This window comes from Manis javanica, chromosome 2 (assembly GCF_040802235.1).
Source record: "Manis javanica isolate MJ-LG chromosome 2, MJ_LKY, whole genome shotgun sequence".
In the NCBI taxonomy this organism is placed as follows: domain Eukaryota; kingdom Metazoa; phylum Chordata; class Mammalia; order Pholidota; family Manidae; genus Manis; species Manis javanica.
In genome coordinates, this window is record NC_133157.1 from 217,047,332 (window position 1) to 217,067,454 (window position 20,123).

The 20,123-nt window shown below is 47.4% G+C and overlaps 1 protein-coding gene across 1 annotated transcript in view; it reads right to left on the reverse strand.

Moving 5' to 3' along the window:
• Positions 1–10,737: 10,737 nt before the first annotated feature.
• HHLA1 (HHLA1 neighbor of OC90) overlaps positions 10,738–20,123 on the reverse strand; it is a 30,125-nt gene continuing 20,739 nt past the window's right edge. The window contains exons 15-17 of the mRNA XM_037020757.2: positions 16,037–16,193; positions 12,511–12,593; positions 10,738–10,781 (exon numbers count right to left, since the gene is read on the reverse strand). Of these exons, the coding sequence (XP_036876652.2) occupies positions 10,738–10,781; positions 12,511–12,593; positions 16,037–16,193 (284 nt within the window). The remainder of the gene's footprint in view (positions 10,782–12,510; positions 12,594–16,036; positions 16,194–20,123) is intronic.

Sequence of the window (20,123 nt, forward strand, 5' to 3'; positions counted from 1 at the left end):
TAAAATATTGCCTGCTCTTTGATGATTATTTCACAGTAATTTTCTTTGTGCAGCTGAGAATTAAATTCTTATTCTGCTGGCAGGAGCTGATCTTATTACCGGGAGGTGCTAACATGGTATGCTTCTCCCCCATGCACCACCTAACTCAGGACACCAACATCCACACATTTTCATTAGCAACTAAAAAAGGCACCCTGGATTTTAAAGTGTGTGTCCCAGGGCACCGTGTTCACAAACCAAGTCTGGGGGGCTTATTGGGGGAGATGGAAGGTAGCGGCAACATAAGGAAAAGATTCACCAGAACAAATTGGTGCTGACTCAATATCCGTTTATTGTCAAGGGAAGTGATGAGCAATCACACCATTCGGGGCTTTACTTTGCACACGTGACCATATCTAATCCTGTACTGGCACGTGCTGTCATTGCCAATTTATAGACAATGAAACTGAGACCCGTCCCTGAAGCTCTGGCTTCTTCTGGCTGGCTCACAAGGCTGTCCTTGACCTGGCTCCTGCCTAGCTCTGCTGAACCACCTCCTACCTGGAACTTCGTGCTTCTCAGATGCCAAAAAGCTTATCATTTTCTAGATGCCGCACTACTTCTTGCTCCCCAGCTTTGCTTGTGGCTTTGTCTGCTCCCTTTTACGTTACTGACTCTTCCTGACATTTGAAGTTGCCACTCAAAGTTCAAGAAGCCCTACCCGACTCCCAACCTAGGGGTCAGGACACCCTCCCTGCCTCCCGTGATGCTGGGACATCCTCCACTCATTGTATATGTGACCCCAGGTTGCAATAATCTGTTGATGTCATAGCTTCATCCACTAAACTAGGAACTTACTGAGGGTAAACACCATGACAGATGGAAGCACAAGTTCAGTTGGAATCTCTTTAATCAATAAACTATGTCATCAAATGGCCAGTTGTTCATCAGCCAATGAGTGATGGCCCACTAGAATCTCAGATTCCTACTCTTACAAACTCTAAGCAAAATTAGGAGATGTCATCTCTATATAGTGGGAGGAGGTCTATTAGTGGTTATGAGTGGGATTCACAGTATCAAGTATTCTAACCAGAAGATGAACCGCAATGCACAAATATCTACCTTTGCCCAGCCCCTTCCCAGAGATTCTGGAAGGAGATGAACATGCAGTGGACACTGGGAGGTGGGCACCAATATGGTGCATCCCGTGGGTTGGGTGGAGCGCTCCCTGTAAGGGGTGCATACAGTGTAGACGGAAGGCCCAAGGGCATCATCTCCCTCTCCTAACACAGACCTGACCGCCATCCCACTGGCTCACTCCCGCACTTCAAAATCAGGAGCCACCTTGGAGTGAAGAGAGGTGTGAGGCAGTGTCTGCCCAGGGCGGGTGCGTGGAGAGGACAAACACAGAGGCCATCCCCGCTCCTGCCACCGAGACACCCAGAGAAAGGCCTTGTAAGGCACGGAGACCTTCGCCACTGTCCACATGCCTCAAGCACGGTCTTGCAATCCACCCTGGATTGTACTGGGGCAGCCTTGAGAAGGCACCCTCAGCACCCCAGCTGGAGCACACGTAGCACACCGCAGGCCGCGGCTCCCGGCAGTGCCTCTGTGGGCAGACCACGGCAGGCAGGGGTCCTGATGGATGCCCCTGGTGATCTTGATAAACTTGAGTAGACCCTGCTGTGGTCTAGGACACGTCCAAGTCCCACTGCTCATTCCCCAGCATGGCTGCCTGGTCCCCCCCAAACCTTCCTGGCTGCCATCCCACTTTTTTCTCACAGGTGTTTCCTCTAACAGAGTCTCTGCACATTAAATCTGGTCATGGCATCTGTGGAGGCCAGACTAAGACACCACCCACTTCCCTGAGAGTAAGCAAGCAGGCAGATGCCTCAGAATTGGAACTTTCCCCCATAGGGTCTGGACAAAAATGGGTGATTTTGTTGGGTGGGCAGTTTTATCTCTGTGGTGGTCACACTTGTATGACCTGCAAAATCAAGGCACCTGTAAATCCATACCTAAATGTATATGTTTGCACTTAAACTTCCTATGACTGTAATTATTTGAATTCTAACTGTGTTTGAGAATGAAATCTCTCAGGGCACATTTACAAATGTTTGTAATGATTTATAATAACAGGATACCATTATCATTTTTATTATCACCATGTCATAGTAACCTAAGGGGGAAAAGAAATAAAGCAAGAAAGGCAGGTAGAGAAATGTTTAATAACCTCAATTTTACAGAGAAATAAAAAAATTATAAAAAACACTAGGTGGCTGGGGAGAAGTTGAAGGTGCAGTTTTGATCAAAGGAATACTTATTGTTTTGGAATAGGAAAATAGAGACAAAAATTAAACTTAAAATTTTGGAAAAATGAATTTTGGTAAATGAAACCTCAAAAAATAAGAGATTGAAAAATTGCAGAAGATTTCATGATTTTGTCACCCAAAGTGAGGAAAGTCAGTTTCATAATTGGAATTTGATCAAGACAGCTGAGCACCTGGTAAAGGTCGAACTACTGACGTACCAGCCCCAGATGTACTGGCCCTGGGGACCCAGATCACGACCAAAACATGTCAATAAGGAAACAACCATACAGGAAGGAAGTCAATGATCAAGAGCAGCAACCCAGCGCCTTCTAGAAGTGGATTGTCTGCTGCTCTGGAGGGAAGGTCTGGGACGATGTTCGGAAGGAACTTTACTGAAGGGAAGCCTTTGAGTCTTTGGTTAAGTGATATACTATGATTTCTTACAGGCTTCTGAACAACATGCAACCTCTTGCATTATCCACTAACTCAGGTTGGGATAAATTATCCGTAATATTTGGGGATTTGCTTGCCTCACCGTCGCTATGGAAGGGAACTTTAGAGGGGGATCTCAGTGTGTTGGCCCAGAGTTTACCTGAACAGGAGAAGGCAGGGGGGAAAGCTGAGAGAGCAGTGCAATCCGCTACGACGGCGCCCACCCACTGTAGGAAGGAGAGAAGTGAGTTGGGGTGTTTGTGAGCTGCGCGTATGTGCCAACAAGAAAGAAACTACGGCGGAGCCAGAAGTCTCAGATCCACGTCCCAGACTCCAGGTGGACGTGAATTATTACCTGGAGCCACCAAGGAGCTGGATGAGAGGTCTTTAGGTTTTGGTGACAGGACTCTAGAATGCAGGGTGGGAGTGTTTGCCTTTACACCTGACATTCCTATATAGGGGAATGGGAGCCGTTTGGTGTGAAGAAGGCCAATACACTCCAAGGGCATCAGCCAAACAAGGGCAGCAGCCATTCGGTGGAGAGAAGTTTGCCATGGCCGCCTGGCCCTTTGCTCTTCTCAGTTCACCACCTCATCTCCATCCCACGCTTTCATGCACTATACAGGGCGCTCCAACATACCAATTAAATTCAACCCATAGCTTATCATTTCCATCACTCATTAGGCACGGATATAAATGTAGTAATAAACAAGTCAGATGACATTTGACAGCATGTCTCAGTGTTCATGTTAACTACATACCAAGCCAGAAATTCTGTTCAAATGGCCTTACTCACCGCCGTGCGGGGCCACCAGCATACTCACGAGGAGAAGCAGAAGCATAATGGGAGAGCAAAGGCGGGACTGAGGCACTGGCGGACAGCCTCCTGGAAGAGAAGCCAGCGGAGTACGGTGAGCAGGCTTTTAGAAACCCCGTGAGATAAGGATCCACAGGCGCTCCCTGTCCCACAATGCAGCATGGTCACAGGAGAAAGCCGGGAGAGTGTTTCTGTTCCAGCTGTGCCACTTACTAGCAGGAGGACGTTAAGGAGACCACGTCTTCTCTTTGCGATTCCTTCTATTCATCTGTGCAACGGAAGCTTCACCAGGTGCTCCTTGAGGACACAGCTTGGGACTCACTTAGTTATCCATTTATTCCATGGTCACTTGTGTGCACAGTGCAACCACCCAAGAAAGCTGATGAGGAAACACCCACCTTAGCTGTGAGCTGTTCACAGACGGATGGGAAAGAGAGGCCATTTAGCAAGCCTATAGCTTGACTTCTATGAATTGAATCCCCCATATCTTATGATTCACCAGTGTTGGAATAGACACTTAGCAGGTGGACTTTGAACCTCGGCACCATCACTTCACATATGAATGGATTTAGCAATCACATGGCGGCACTGCCTTCCAGCAAACAATGATTTTCTTGAAGTGGCTCTGTTTTTCTTCCTTTCCTTGGCTTTGGAGCAATTTGAATCCTTTGCTGGAGCCCTAGCTTTCATGAGCTGTGCCTCAGGGGCTGCCGTGGGTGGAAGGGCCAGCGTGGGCTGTGTCCAGGAACCTGCCACATTCCTCCTGGAGCTGGCCTGTGATCTGAGCAGGTGGGCAAACATTTAACTTCAGTGGGCCCTACCTGCACTCAAGCATGGAACCATGTGTCTAATAGGGAAGGAAAAATTGAATGACCAGAGGGATTTTAGGATAATTCTAGCTCCCTGGGACTATAACTCCCTAAAGAATGTTAGGTGGATGGTAGACTTGCACATATTCTGCTTTCGAACATGTTTTTAGGACAAAGCATGAATGTTAATACGGTGTGATCATGCTACCCAGTGGCACACACAGGGCTGCTGGATACGGTCACGCAGGTTGTGCACTGGACAAAGGTGTTGTGCCAAGAGGGCAGGTAGGGGCTGAAATGCAGCCAGTGCTCAGCTCCCAAGCTTGCCCTCTGCAAGGCTGCATCAGCCTGGAGGAAGGAGCCCTTTCTGCATTTGCTCTCCCAGAAGCAAAGGCTGCTCATGTCCTGGTGGCCCTGCAAAAGTAACTAGGGCTGTGGTGGGCCACTGCCTCCAGGCAGGGTTCAGTATTGGGAAAAGTGTCCCAGAGGAGAAGACATTTTTGGCCATAGGATCAATATTCTTGTGAACCTGCCTCAGGGCCTAGCATAGCCTCTGGTGAATGCAAAGGGTAGGATGTGAGTTTATGGAGGTTCCCACTCAGCTTAAGTATTCTCTAGTATCTGCTTATTATCTGATAGCAGAATGCTCTGCTTACAACTGTTTGTAGCCATATAAATTCCTAGAACAAGTTAACTTTCAGGGTTCGACAGGCTGTCTGATTGTCCTGCAGAGATTCAGATCTGAGTGACCTCATGTCAAGGCCAGGAAACCAGACTAAAAAGGGTGAGGCCTGGGGCATCTCCAGATGGAAAGTGGCATGTCTGGAAACTCCGTAGGCAATCCAGTGAAGGCACAGCCACATGACTGAGGTCAAGGTCACCACCTGGCACTTACTTAGATTTTCTATTGTCCCCATCACACAATGAGAGAATTCCAGAATGCCTGAACTTGGACGTGGCACTGGGATCTCACTGAAACCCTCATTCTACAGATGAGGTCACTGAGACTCATAGATAGGCAATTTACAGTCAAAATGTCCCACTTCTCAGATCCAGAGCTCAATATAATGGTACCTACCTATGAGGTTATCGTGGTGACCGAATGAGGACATCCATGTGGGACACTTACAACAGCGCCTGATGGAGAGAAACGGCCCCCAAACACTTGCAATCCCTACCACTGTGTCTGGCACACAGTAAAGCCTGTTTCAGTGCAGCCCTCAGGTTGCTGTGTGAATAGAAGCCCCAGTCGGTGAGGTGAAGGTGCGTGGTCAGGCCAGCGCAGTGAGGGCTGTTATTTTCCTCTTGTGATACCCATTTCAGGCAAGCATCCCCCTGCATTGTCCTGAAGCTCAGAGAACATAGGCTGAGGGCCATGTTTATTGAAATTGCAAATATATTTATTGGATTTTTTAAGCATATATTTATTAGAATGTAAATGAGCACAAGTGACCTTATTCTAGACATCATCTTGTGTCAGTTCTAGTATATGTTTCTGAAGTATGTTATGGTGGTGGGGAATGAGGAGTTAGTGTTTAATGGACAAAGAGTTTCAACGGAGGGAGATGAGAAAGTTCTAGAGATGGTGGTGGGAATGGTTTTACAGTGATGGGAAAGTACTTAATGCCACCGACCTGGATGCTTAAAAATGGTTAAAATGGTAAATTTATGTTATGTGTATTTTACCACAATGAAGAACAAAGTAACTTATAAACTTCAGGGTCTTATTTCTTAAACACTGCTTTCCTTTGCCGGGCTGATGTCTGTGTCCGAAGCCCCACCAAGCATTCTTTAGGTACTGCCTCTCAAGGAGGCTCCAGGACTCTGATGCTCACACACCTCACTTCTGAGGCAGGGAACTGAGGCTCAGAGAAGTCCAGTAAAGCCAAGGCCACCTTCCCCAAGGGTCAGCACTGCAGGGTCACCATGGAGCACCAGACGCAGGATTCAAGCTGAGGTCAGCCCATCTGACTTAAGTCTTTGCTCCATGTACATTACCCTGAACAGCCAGCTGATCATTACATTCAAAGCAGCCTACTAATTATTCATTATACAACTGCCATGACTCTTGGGCCAGCCACCCACTGGGGGGTGGTGTGACACTAGTGGGCAATTTTCAGCTGAAACTTAAGGAAAGGGAAATCACGGTGCCAGCAGGAGGTAGCAGCATGTGGTCAGCTCCGAGCAGCAGCGGTGAGGGAGACCTGAATCTGGGGCCGTGCACATTAGGGTGTGAGGGCCGGATGGTGCAGGGCCGCTGCTGAAGTCCAACATCCTTCTGTCGGCCAAGTCAGGTGACCTTGGCTGTGGGCTGTGTCCTTCTGGAGCCAAGACCGCCTTTTCCTAATCTGCCCAGGGTTGCCTCTGGGGCTGTCAGTGGCTCCGCAGGGCAGAGCTGTCCTTGTGGGCCTGAAGGATCCCAGGGCCTCGCCTTGGTCTGCATACACTGTTTGGAGTCCTGGCTCGCCTTTCACTTGAGTGTCCTGAGCCGGGCACTGGAGCCACCTGGAATGCATTTTCCTGGGCAGTAAAATGCCCATGTGGCGGTGCTTCCTTGGAGTGGCGTGAGGGTCAAGCAGAATGTACCAGGTGCTCAGCAAGGCTGGCCCATAATTAATTAAAGATTATTTTATGTCCACACTAGGTGCCCTAGGGAGAGATGCTGGCACACAAAGTGTTGCAGGCCCCTCTCTGATATGATGTGGTGGATTTTTCCCCAGGTAAATCCACCAAATGTCTGGTAGTGCAGCTCCTTGTACAAGGGCTCAGAGTGCGTTTGGGCTTCTGGCTGCAAGCTGGAGCAGCACCCAGGTCCCAGACGCCCCCTGAAATACCCTCTCCCTTGCTCTTTCCCTCCATCTTTCCCTGCCTCCCTCTGTCCCTCCCCCACCTCAGCTCCCCTCCCCATCCGGAGAAGGGGGTGCCTACCGTGAAGGTCCCACTTGAAAGCAGTCAGATGCACGAGATGCTCAGCTTTGAGCAGGGTGGTGACTGAGTCTTTTATACCCCAAGGAAAGGCCCTGCTGTGTGACCCCTCCCCGTCCCCACCTCAAGAGGACAGCCTCTCCTGAAGGCTGGCAGGTGGGCGCCCCGAGGGGGAGGGCAGCATTTAATGCTAAGGCTCAGAGCAGGTGAAGGTGCATCTTAAGGGGCCCACCTTGAGCTCAGAGGCCCAGGCTCCAATGAGACAACAATGGCTCTCTTGTTCCACATTCTCCACCTCCCCTCAGAGGCCTAGAGGCCCAGGGATTGTGTCTCCGGGTCACCAGGGGCACTTTGGGGGAGGAAAGACCCTGAAAGTCATCCGGGTTCTTCTGCGAGGAAGAGAGCCGGCTTTGTCTCGCCTAGTTAATTCTTCAGCAAGAAGTATAACTGGAGTGATTTTTCTTATATGCTCTGGCCCCAGGCCTGGGAATGCAATGCCTCGCCCCTTGAGGGCTTTTCTGCCCAAGCTGTGGGATCCGGTGAGGTGGGGCTTTATAACCAAGCATGCCCGGTTCCCAGGCCAGCCCAGCTTACTCCTTACAGGGGGCATTGGGCCTGTCCCGGCTCCGTCCTGGCTCCCGCTTCCATTAAATGGGGACAATCCCACTAGGATTGTGAGACTGAGGCGAGCCAGGTAAGGTGCGTGGTTCAGTAGTAGGGGATCTGTAACGGCTAGGTCCCCTGTCCCCTCATATCCCCTGGGAGCTCTCTCCTTTCCAGAGGTCACAAGGAGAACCAACATTTATGGAGGGCCTACTGTGAGCCACGATGTTCTCACATGATTTTGTCCTTACCGGCCCTACAGCAGCGCTGCCACGGCTGCTGTGGTAATCCTCCGTGAGACTGAGCATTACCCCCCACCCCAGTCCCCCTTCTTCCCCATCTTTCTCTTGCCATTTTAGCTTGACTTTGGGGCATGAATGACACAGACATAAACGCACCTGTGTCTTTGCCTCCAGGAGGAATCCTGTGTGACCCTACACGAGTCACTGCACAGCTCCCCCCATCAGCAGGGGGACAATAACTGTCCCGTCTCTTTCACCCCATCAGTGACCCGCTGGTGGCCGCCGGCACACAGATCAGTAGGAACCCCCGTGTGGTAGCCTTCCCTAAATCAGGACTTCCTCGGCTCAGGAGGTTGTCAGGCCTCCCCTTCGACTCCAGGAGACCAGGGACTCCAGGCTGTGGTCGGTTTACTCTTCCTCCTGCCATTGCTGCTGTGTGACAGTGCTGTGACCCCAGGAAACTGGCCCCACATGGTCCAACAAGCCATTGTCCTTGCTGCAGGGTCAGGTGCCTGCATGGTTCTTAGCAGTCCTCTACACTTGGGCTTTTAAGTTAGTCATTCAGTCACTGTCCCCAACGTACAGGGTGGCTGGGTCTGCATGGGCTTTCCCCACGAGTGGATGGCTGGGGCATCGGGACCAGGTCCTCAGTCCACCACCTTCCCTGATGGTAACTTACTCCTCAGGGAGCCTCTCCTGCCAAAGGCTCTAACCAACATAGCCTTGGTGCATCAGAGAGGGTCTAGACAGACTGACCCACACCTGACGGATGGCGCTGTTTCCTTGATTCCTGCTCAGAAGCAAGACTCTTTGCCCTAGCAAATCTACTGCCTTCTCCTTAGCTTTGCAAACTAGAGCGCCCTCTGCAGGCCCCACGAGTCATAACAACAAGTATTTAAGTGGTTACATTTGCATAACTTGGAGGGTTGTCTGGTGTTCTGGAGATGAAAAATAAGTCCTCCTTTGTGGGACCAGACAGCGACCTGCCTGGCTGCTTTTCCCCCCAAAGTCCAAGTTCTACTTCTCCAAGAACCTTTTTATTCACAGGTAATGCAAGAGCTCTGGTCTGTCTTCCAATGGGGGAAAACTGTTTCTGCTTGAATTCTAAATGCAAAGTGATTTTTCTTATCAAAGGTGGGGCATAGGTCACAAAGGGGTAGAAGATTGATGGCTGGTCAGCCTACTAAGGCCAGAAGGTGGGCAAGAGCTTTGGGCACATCAAGAGGGAAGCTGTCCCTACCGTGAGGAACTAAAGGGTCTGTACGAGGCCACTGGAGTCAGCAAACCTGTTCAGCGATGTCTGCGTAGAGAATCAGCATTTATGGGGATATTGGAGCCACTGCAGTGCAGGCATAGAAAAACAGAAAGAGCCCTGATACGATACAGTGTGTGGCAGTGCCGTGAAGGGCTGACTTAGCAGGGCTGGGCCATTCAAACCCTGCACCTTCCAAAGATAGGCTGGCCCTTGAGCCGCTGCTGGGAGAGAGCCACCAAACCTCTGGAATATGCTGCCTGACAAGAGTGTCTGTGTAGCTGGGGCTTTGGGCCACGCCAGATGCTCTAAGCTAACAATGTGATTTATGGCAGGGACACGCGTCACGTAGTGTGAATCTGACTTCTGGAGAGGCCGGGGACTGAGTTACAAAGCTCAGCCATGTGGGCCCTGCATGCCTACATGGCTGACCCCCAATAAAAAGCTTGGACTCCACAGCTCAGACAAACTTGCCCGGTTGACAATATTCCACACATGCTGTCAGATCGTTGCCAAGAGAAAGGAGTGCTGTCCCTCCAGCTGTATTTGCAGAGGACAACTGGCAGCTTGTGTCCTGGGCTCTGCTGTCCTCACCTTCCCCCTATGCTGATTTTCAGCTCTATCCCTTTGCTGTAATAAATAATAAATGTGAATATTACAACTGTTCTGAGTTCTAGAGTCCTGTTAGTGAATCACTGAAGCTAAGGGTGCTCTTGGGGATACAGTGGGACATACACACAAGGACTCAAGGCAGGACAGTAACAGGATAGCTCCCCAGCCTTCCTCCCAGGGTAAGGTTCTCATCGCTTCCTGCTGAGGGGGCTTGGAAGGTCATCTGGACCCCACAGTGCAGCGAGTGACTGTGCCTGGCTGCCCGTGACTGTATGGAGAAATCACATGCAAGCCTCTTCAAAATCTGGGCTCCGTTTTCCTCATTTACGCTGGTGCTGTCTTCCTAGAGTCCCAGTCTTAAGTCACTTTTCATCCTAGGTTGGTCCCTGTGCCTGGACTGGTTTGCTCATGCCAGTGTGACACCTGCACCCCATTTCTCCAGTCTCAGAGGGCTGCAAGCCTCATGGTGGTTTCTTGAGCATAGAAACTAGGTTTCTGTAATGTTGGGGCAAACAGGGGAGTCGGCATTACCACATTTGCTGTGAGGCCCGTAACATTTGGCTTTTCACTCCAAAACCTTACATGGATTCACAGGAGAGCAAGAAATGCTACTTGCAAGAAGAACTGTTATCAATTGACTGATGATCTGGCTGGAACCTGGGTGAATTCTGCAAATGCAGCCCCTTTGGGCCTGGGGCCAGGGTGATGAGATGCAGCTCAATTTACTGTTAGGTCCCATTGCTTACTCAAGGCCTCACACAGACTTGCAGATGTTTTCAAGGCATTTTTGTTTCAAGGCTGAAAAAAAAAAACAGTAAAAAGAAGAGGGAACTCAAGGTACTGAGAAGGAAATGCTCTATCAACACAAGTTCTGACCTTGTGATGGCCCAGGTGCTTCCAGAGGGCAAACGTGTGGGTGGGCCCCGGACAGGGACTAGCTCAGCAGCCCTCGTCTCTCTACTTGCCCACCGATGTCTTTCTAGCACGCAGCTATGTCTACCTCACCTCCCCGGTTTGCATAAAGCTGATCTAAACTCATTAATATGTTGTTAGGTAAAGCAACTGGTTGTGTAGAGATTTTAGTGTGGCAAGAACAATGGAAAGCTATCCAATTATAAGTAGTTCGCAAGGTCTCCTATTCCTTCTCTCCCTACCAGGTAAAGGGATTTGTATTTTGACTTGGCAGATGCCTGGCTTTTGTGCTGCAGAATAAAAGTGATGAAAGAGAAGACGGGAGAAGCGTGTGAGGGAAAATGACCTGTAAGAAAGTAATTAAGGTGAAGTGAGGACCTTGGGGTGGGTCCTACTCCTATATGCCTGGCATCCTCGTAAGAGGAGAGGACACGGTGTCACACAGTGGAGACTGTGCGGCCACAGAGAGAGCAGACGGCCATCTACAAGCCGCCTAAAGCCAAGAGAAACCAACCCTGCAGACATCCTGACCTCAAACCTCCAGAAGCCAAAGTGTGAGACAAAGATGTCTATTGTTGGTGTCGCCTAAAGAAAAAGAATGAAAGAAAAAAAAGGGGGAAGTGTGTTTTGAGAAAGAAGAAAGTACAGAGGCAAAGGAAACGAAAATCAACAGTGTTGATTTATGCAAGCAGAGAGGAGGGCCAGCAAGCTGGACTTTAGGAGAGTTACTGAGAAGTTGGAAGACAAGGCCTGGACAGGAGCTCCGAGATGGTGGCCTGTGGGCCGTGAGAGCCACAGAGGGCCCTGGAGCAAGAGGAGTTTCCGAGGGGTGTTCACGCTCGCAGGTCCCATCCCACGTGCTCTAAGGGAAAAAGGAAGGATTGGGTGGCCAAACTTTTTCTTTAATGTAAAACATGGCCAAGACTGGGCCACGTGAGCCCCTACCTCATATTTGTGTTACGCTAAGAAGGGATTTTTCACAGAGTTCAATATAGTTCCATGAGTTTTAAGAGGCCAGAGTCCCTTGGTCAGATAGTCCCAGTAGGTGGCACAACAAAGTTGCCGAACCAATGGTTTTGGGACCCAACTGATTAGATCAGCCACTTTGGTCAGCAGGAGTGGGAGAAAAAAACAGCTGAACCTGGCATCTCTTTGTGCTGCCTTCTTTTTCTTGAATAATTTTATAAATTTTGCTTTGGCCAGGAATGTGAGTGTTTATCTCATTTATACACAATTCATAATTTATACACAAGTAAGTGTTTGCCTTTTATCTGATTTTTCTTTGCCTGTGTTTTTAGCTTACATGAGGATTCAGAATAAGAAACTTGCCTGAGATCACACAGAAAGCAACATCGCCTGCTCAGGCTGACTCCTGCTTTTTTTTTTCTTCTTCTTTTTTCTTTTCTATACCTCATTGCAAAAATCAAACCGCTAGGTGATGGGGAATCAGAACCACCCTAGACTCTTTTTAGAAGTAATGATGACCAGATGAGCTACACCTGTTCCAATGGCCCCCACCCCCGCTGCTAAGGCAGGGCACTCACTCAGGGCTCTAGAACCCTTTTGCATACTGCATTCATCGCCTAGTTACAACACAGTCCAGCTGCATACTCACTGTGTGAGTGGGACACCCTTTCCACCCTCTGACAGATGTAGGTTGCATTCTTCAGAAACCAGGAATAGTGTTCAAGACAGTACCTAACATTTGAATCAGAGATGAGAGCAATCACTATCCTTTGTGGCTGTTAGAAGACAACCATAATTTTTTAAAATCATAGCAGCCAATTATTCAAATCGGAGATGAAAGCAATCACTATCTTTTGTGGCTATTAGAAAACAACCATAATTTTTAAAAATCATAATGGCCAATTATTCACAGCAAGGAGCCCCCTCTCCATCTTTATAGATGTGGGAGGAGAGGTAGAGAAGGAGGCCGAGTAGGAAACAGCTTAGACCTTGGAGTCAGAAAGACCTGCGTTTTGTCCTCCTAGCATCATGACTTACGAGGACGTGTGACTTCAGGTGGATTACTTAATTCTCTGGCCTTGGTTTTTTTCACCTATAAACAAAGCAACTATAGAACCTACACTTACAGGTTTTCGTGGGGATTAAAGGAGATTTAATTAATCATATTTGCAAAGGTCCCGAACAGGGCCAGGGTTGTAATAGGTGCTCAATAAATGGTGATGTTCACTTATTTATTTTTGGGTGTGAAGCAGGTTAAGTGCATTGTTGGCATAGCTAACAATGCTGCCAAAACTTTGCAAAACCATATCCTGCTCCTGGCTGGTGGCGGCAGGCAGTGCTTCACTGGACTTCGGTGAAAACAGCGCTGACACATTATGGGGAAGAAGAGCTTTCAGGGCAGGCTGAGTCACAAGTGCACCGCGGGGCTCTGGGAATCCTTTCCTATCCCTCAGCTGGTATGTGAGGAGGTCAGGCTAACTGTGCTCCAATTTCTCTTCCATCTCTATTATTCTGGGATTCTAGCATATTCCGGGGAGCAACCTACTGCTCCAATAAAGCTGGCTGTAAAGATTTCCCAGGTTCCAATAGCCTCAGCTCACAGGACACTGCAAAACCAAGCAAAGTGATTGGCCCAAGGACGCACTGCTTTCAAGTGGCAGAGCTGGATTTTAACCCAGGTCTTCCACTCCGTGCCAGGAACACACTGCCATTCCAGTGGGCAGTAAGGCTGATATGAGTCAGGACCCAGCTAGGAAAAGCAGCCCAGGTGGTCTACAGAGAACATTTAACACTGGGAATTAGTTATAAAAGGATTAGAAGAACTCTGTCATTCTTCTGTTCTTTTGTTAACCTGTGAAGAGGCTAGAAAGAACCACCAGGGAAAATATTGCTGAAAGTAGAAATAAACAGAGAGAAAATCCCTGGCTTCTCCCCTCCACTGCCCTCTAATTTCCTGCCAATATCTTCTACTGGATAAACTAACAGGAAGCTAGCTGGCAAGGTATTCTGGGAAATGCAGAATGTACCACCCACTGTCTACAGAGCAGAGTAAGAAAACACAGGGAATGGATCTGAGAGTCGAGAGGAATGATGGATACCACCAGGGCTCCTTTCATGGTGAGCCTGGGACCCCATGCTCTCAAGGTGACACCTCAAAAGCTTGGCCAACAGCTGACATGTCCATTAGGTATTTGGTTGCCACAGCAACGTGTTAAGGATGCTAGAGATGGATTCAAACTTGGCTGTAAGTAGACAGAGAGCAGTGCAGTGACAACCACGAATGTATGTTCACCCATCAGCAGCCAGGCACTCTGCAGAAATGACTCAATGTATCATTTCATTTTATGTCAATCTATTCTCACAGCAGTCTGGCAGTGTAGGTAAGAATGCTTCTCCCCTGCAACAGGAGTAGTGCTCCTGGAATTATGTGGGGCCAGGAATGTAGGCAGGGCTGGAGCTGTATAGGGAAAGTCAGAACTCATTTGCAACAGCTAACCAGGTGCTTGAAAGAGCAAGGTTTTCCTGAATAAGGACACATGCTAGGGACAGTGGCCTGCCATCCTTGCTGCGGCCACATTGAACAGGGATCTTAACATGTTTCCTGTTGCTTCTCTTTCCATCTTTGCACATGTTGTTCCTTTTGCCTGGAGTGTCCTTTCCCATTTTCTGCCTAGAAAACTCCTACTCCTCCATCAAACCCTATTAGTTATTTCCTCTCAGGCTCCACAGCCCATAATCAGGATCTGCTACACTACTCGTCACATTGCTCTATAATTTGTCTCTTTACATGGCCATCCTCCCCACTAAACCATGATTTCTTCATCACAGGGACCACCTTATTCAACAAACATACTGAGTAAAGCTATAAAGTTATGTTATTCTTAGCCTGAATTCAATGCTATGTATGAGATTATAGAATAATTCACTATTAAAATACAGGGGAAAGAAGGGATTAGCTCAGCTTTACAAGTGCTTCATTTCTCTAAACTTAAACTCAAAATATGTTTCTGGAAACTTCTGCCTTCCCCATTTATCCCTCAATCCAATATTTACAGTATAGATTTTTCAAGTGTGATTTTTTACCCCCCACGGAAATATGATTAATAGGTTTTGCCTGTGTACATGACTTCGTTCTGTCACTCTTTCATATTTTAATTTGTGTTTATTTCTTCTTCTCAGAAATCCTCTGTTTCTGGGTCTATTTCTGATTCACCACTCCATTTCTATTCCTATGGCTTAGCACTTTGTGTAACTGATAAATAGTAGAGACTCAACACATGCTGTGGATTCAAAGAGCTAGTGGGAGAAGTACCTAGAAGCACACAGATCCTGTAAGAAAGTATCGTTGCTCAAAATTTCTCTTCTTTAGGCCAAGCCTACGTGGTAGAGAATTGCCTCCACCTTGCTTGCGAACACCTTGAGTCCATAGATTTTGCTTGAATGGAAACATTCATGCTGATGGATGGACCCAAGACCAGGGCCAGAAAGAGATGATGGGAAAAGCCTACAAACCTGGACTGGGGACTCAGAGCCAGAGATCATGGAGACATGAAAAGCAGAAGGATCATGAGTACACTTTGAAAATAACATTAAAGATCTAACAGACTGACCCCAGACCGCTGGAGTAGAAGTATTCATCTACGCTGGCTTGGTTCTGGGCCGACAGTCAAGAATAAACCCTGGAAGAAAGGATAGTATGTCTGCATTCCAGGGTAGGAAAAGGTCCTTCATAATAAAAACTGGGGTCTGCCTTCTAGTTTTCTTCTTACAGTCTTTGCATTTGAACAGCTAATAAGTGCTAGGGGTTATGAAAGCACTGGGATTTAGATGGACATATCCTTGATTGTTCTCTTCTAGCAAACCTCTGCAGGCTGAGCCCTGCGGTCCTCTGTAAGCATCCCACCACATGGGACCCAGCTCAACTCGGTGTGACTTGAGTCAGCTACACCTGGTATGCCAGGCCCTGTGCTTGGTTCTGGAGACCCAGAAATGAATGGGGTTCCACTCTGGCTGTCTAGTAGAGGATTCACTGGGGAGTCCATTCCTTGAAGTACCCCTGCTATCTGCCTATGGATTATTTAATGCCTGGCCACCTTGTGGCCTGCAGAGAAGCCAGGCAGAGTAACAAGCCCCTAAATACTGGATGTGAAAAAGCAGCAACTGGCCAAGGTTACCTCATGGCCTCCACCCTGGGGTCTCTTCTCTGGCTCCTGCAGAGACATTGCTGGAAAAAGCGGCATAGCTCCATCAGGCAAGGGCTGAGCTTCTGGATGGCCGGGGTAACAGAAGCAGCTGTCTTGGCCCCTTCTTTGAGGAACGGCTGAGGACACCCTAGAAGACCCAGTCCCAGACCAGTGTAAATAACCAAGAATTTAGCAAGCACCTCCCCTTTGTTGGGTACTTTGCTCCTGATCTCAGGAAGTGAGATGGACCTTGCAGAAATACTATGTTGCTTCGCCACTGCCTGGTCAAGCTGCAGTGAGAGTTCCGAGAGAGGCGGAGAAAGTGGGCATCCAGACCCGATAGGAAATCACACATGATTTCACTGGGGAGCAAATATTAAATGAGGATCTAAACCACTGAACAGAATGGATCAGGTGGGGCATTTCCAGTGTTAAGGGATGGAGTATATGATTCATCACCATGCAAGAGATGGTTTGTTGATGGGGAAATAAAAAATTAAGAATAACCATACAGAGGGTTATGGTGTGTGTGTGTGTGTGTGTGTGTGTGTGTGTGTGTGTGTGTGTGTATGGGCATATGTGTGCATACAGGTCTGTAAGTGTGTGCATGCATGGGGGCATGAGTTTTTCATGGGTGCGTATGTGGATATAAATATATGTGCATGTGGTGTGACTGTGTACATGTGCATGGGTGTGCATCACCATAGGGTGACTGGGAAGATTAAAAGAGACAATTAATACCAAGCGTATCACCAAGTTCCTGGCATGGAATAAACAATAAATATTTTTAAAAAGTAATAAACAATCAATTATTACTTATTTATTAAAAATGTGCTGAGTGTCTACTATAGCCAGGCATTGCTATCAGACACTAAGGGCACAGCAATGAATAAGAAGGGAAAGAGCCTTCCTCCCATGGAGCCCACCCTCCTGTGATTTGACGGTTAGGATATTGATAATCTCTTAACCAAGAATCACTAATCCTCTCCTTCCAAATACTGCTTGCCTCCCTATGCACACAGCCACCTCCTACCAGCCCCCTTCATCCCTGGCCATCAGCATAGTAGTCTCCTCACCAGTGTCTCCACTCACACTCTCACCTCTGTCAGAAAAATGGTCTGAAACCTGGAAATGAGCCAAAGGAATTCCTGAACATCCTTTCGGTGCAGTTCTGGGTGTTCAGCATAGCTGCGGAGATTATCTGGTTATCTAGGGCTGTGTACCTTTGACTGACTTACTGAGTAGATGACTTTACTTCTGTGAAGGGATAGAGGTTAACTAGCAATGCAAATAATTTCTATCTGAGGCAAAGATGCAATTGTTTCCTGCCCAATAAAAAATAAAAAATTTTATTGCTGTGGATATCAATTAGCAAATTGATTTCAAAATGCCTTTGACTGACTGTATAAATATAATTCCTTAAACTCTCATTGAACCAACCTTGATATCTTCCTGTTTTCCTCATGTCATCTTTGATACGTATTCATTTTATATTTCCATGAGTCATGTTTTTATCCTTTTGAAAATTATAATTTAGCAGCCTCTCATTTATTAAAGTGGAGAAGAGGGCTCCTAGTGTTAAAGAAAGATTTAACAGAAAATGTAGAAAGGAAATGTATTTTAAATCTCATGCAGAGTCAAAAAGAACATTAAACCCTCCAGAACTTTCACCAATTTTTATAAATATGCCAGAATTTTTTCTCTAACATTTATTGAGCACCTACTATGTATCAGGCACTTTCCTAAGTTCTTTATGTACACTCATTCACTTAATCCTTCAAAAACCATGTGATGAAGATATCAGAAGTACTGTTTCATAGAAGAGGGTGCTGAGGGTCTGAGTGATTCTGCAGTTTGATCAGTTATACAGCAGGTAGTGACTCTTGACAAGATCTGACTCTGGAGCCTAAGCTCATAACCCACACCTCACTGCTTGAATGCATTTAACCTTCCTTGGGCTTCATTTCCATGTCCGTCCCCCCTTCCCTACCTCCCTGCTGCTTCCCCATCCCTGGAAATAATACTCACTTGCTCAAACTTGGGCATGATGTTCGGTTTCTTCCTTCCTGGTGCTCACTCTGCATCGTCACATCCTCTTGATCCTCTCTTTCTGAATACTGCTTGCCTCACTATGCACACAGCCACCTCCTAGCTCCAGCCCCCTTCATCCCTGACCATCAGTATGATAGTCTCCTCACCGGTATCTCCACTCACGCTCTCACATCTGTCAGTGTCCACTCTGCAGCCAGGGAGACCTTTCTGCCACACAAACCTGATGTCATCATTCCCACCTTCCACTGTGCCTCAGAGGAGGTCCACGCAACTTGACATGGTTCTGGGGATCTCACCCTTGCCAGCCTCTCCACCCCTACTCCTCATTACTCTCCCCTTCAGCATCAGAATTGCAACCACAAAGGTCTTTCTCAGCCCCTGGGAAACATCAGTCCTGCCCTGCCTCAGTACCTTTGCATAAGCCGTACTTCTGCTTGAAATGCATATTTAGAAGCAACCCTGTTCAGATGCCACTTTCTCAATCAATAAAATGCTCTGGAATGATCCCTCCAGATGGAAGTAACCTCTTCCTTTCTGGATACACAGCATTTACCAGTTTTTCTCTCAGGAATCTTACATGTTTCTCCCACAAATCACATTTTTTTATACTTATGGAGAATTTTGGAGGAGATAACATAGAAGGGTGAAATGAGCATATGCTTTGGAACTAAACAGATCTAGGCTCAAAACTTAGTTACTTTTTATTTGCAGGACCTACTAAAACCGCCTGATGAAGATTAATACTACCTACCTTGCAGAATTATTGCAAAGACAAAGTAAAAATAGGCTTAGCACAGGGCTTGGAAAGTAGTAGGAGCTCAATAAATAATCATTAGGTAGATAAATGAGTGAATCTCAACAACTCTGTGGCATGATTTTGTTTGTGGGTGGGCAGAATCATTTATTGGAAGATGGCAGAATCCCTTTATTTTATATTTATAGTTCTCATTGGATGGATGGATGTACAAAAAGATAGACAGGTAGATAGATACAACTATATAGGTAGATACAGATATAGACATAGATATAGATACAGATAGGTATGGATATATAGTCAACTCATTTTCTAGAACTCAGTCTGGCAGCTGCCTCCATCTGTACCACTAGTGTGTTTCTTTAGAAACCCTGGGGAAAAAAAGGCTGTAATTTCCTGTAGTAGCATAATCACATCTTTGTGTCTGAAAGGCCCATTCACCATTCACTGCCGGGTGAGGGGGCTGAGGCGGACTGTAGGTGATATGAAAAAGGAGACTGTGCAGGCTCCAGGAGTTTAATAATGTCCTGCTGACAGATGACTGGATGGCCCCGGGGACATCCCGAAGTGGGAAGGGCCTGAGGACTCAACCAGCTGTGAAGGACTCGCTTTGTATCAATTTCTCTCTTGGAATTGAGAGAAATGTATCCATTTCTTCTATGGAAACTGGGCTCAACAGAACAGAGAGAGAGACATCCCAAAGCTGGGAAAAGCTGCCCACACCACAGGAGCCCAAGCCCTGAGCCTCTGTCAGGAGCCCTGAACACCCAGGTCCAAGCCCAGGAAATGGTCCCTCCAGAATTACATGTGCAGGGTGGAGAAGGCAGGGTGTCCTTTAAAACTGAATATAAGTCACACCCCGTGAGTGGGCTTTGAAGTTCGGATCATCCTTTACTCCCTCCAGCCCGTCTGCTGACATCTTGCCCATTTTAAGAACAGCTTCCATTTGCAAAGCACGAAGCATGTTGCTTAAAAGGGCTTTCATGCAGTGAAAGTGGATTGGATTAAGTTATACGGAGCTCGGCGGTTCCCAGTCACTTCCACACACATTACCTTACTTAATACATAATCCTGTGGGGAAAAAGGACATTCTCAGTGCCCGCAATGACTGTTATTATTCTCACTTTATAGCTGAGAGAACTGAATTCTGGAAGTTGAGAGCTGGAGGCCACTCATCAGTAAATGGTAGAGCTGGAACTTGAATCCCAGCAGTCTGAATCTAAATGTATCAAGCCCATGTCATTGGAAACAAACAAAAGCAGCAGGAGGGCT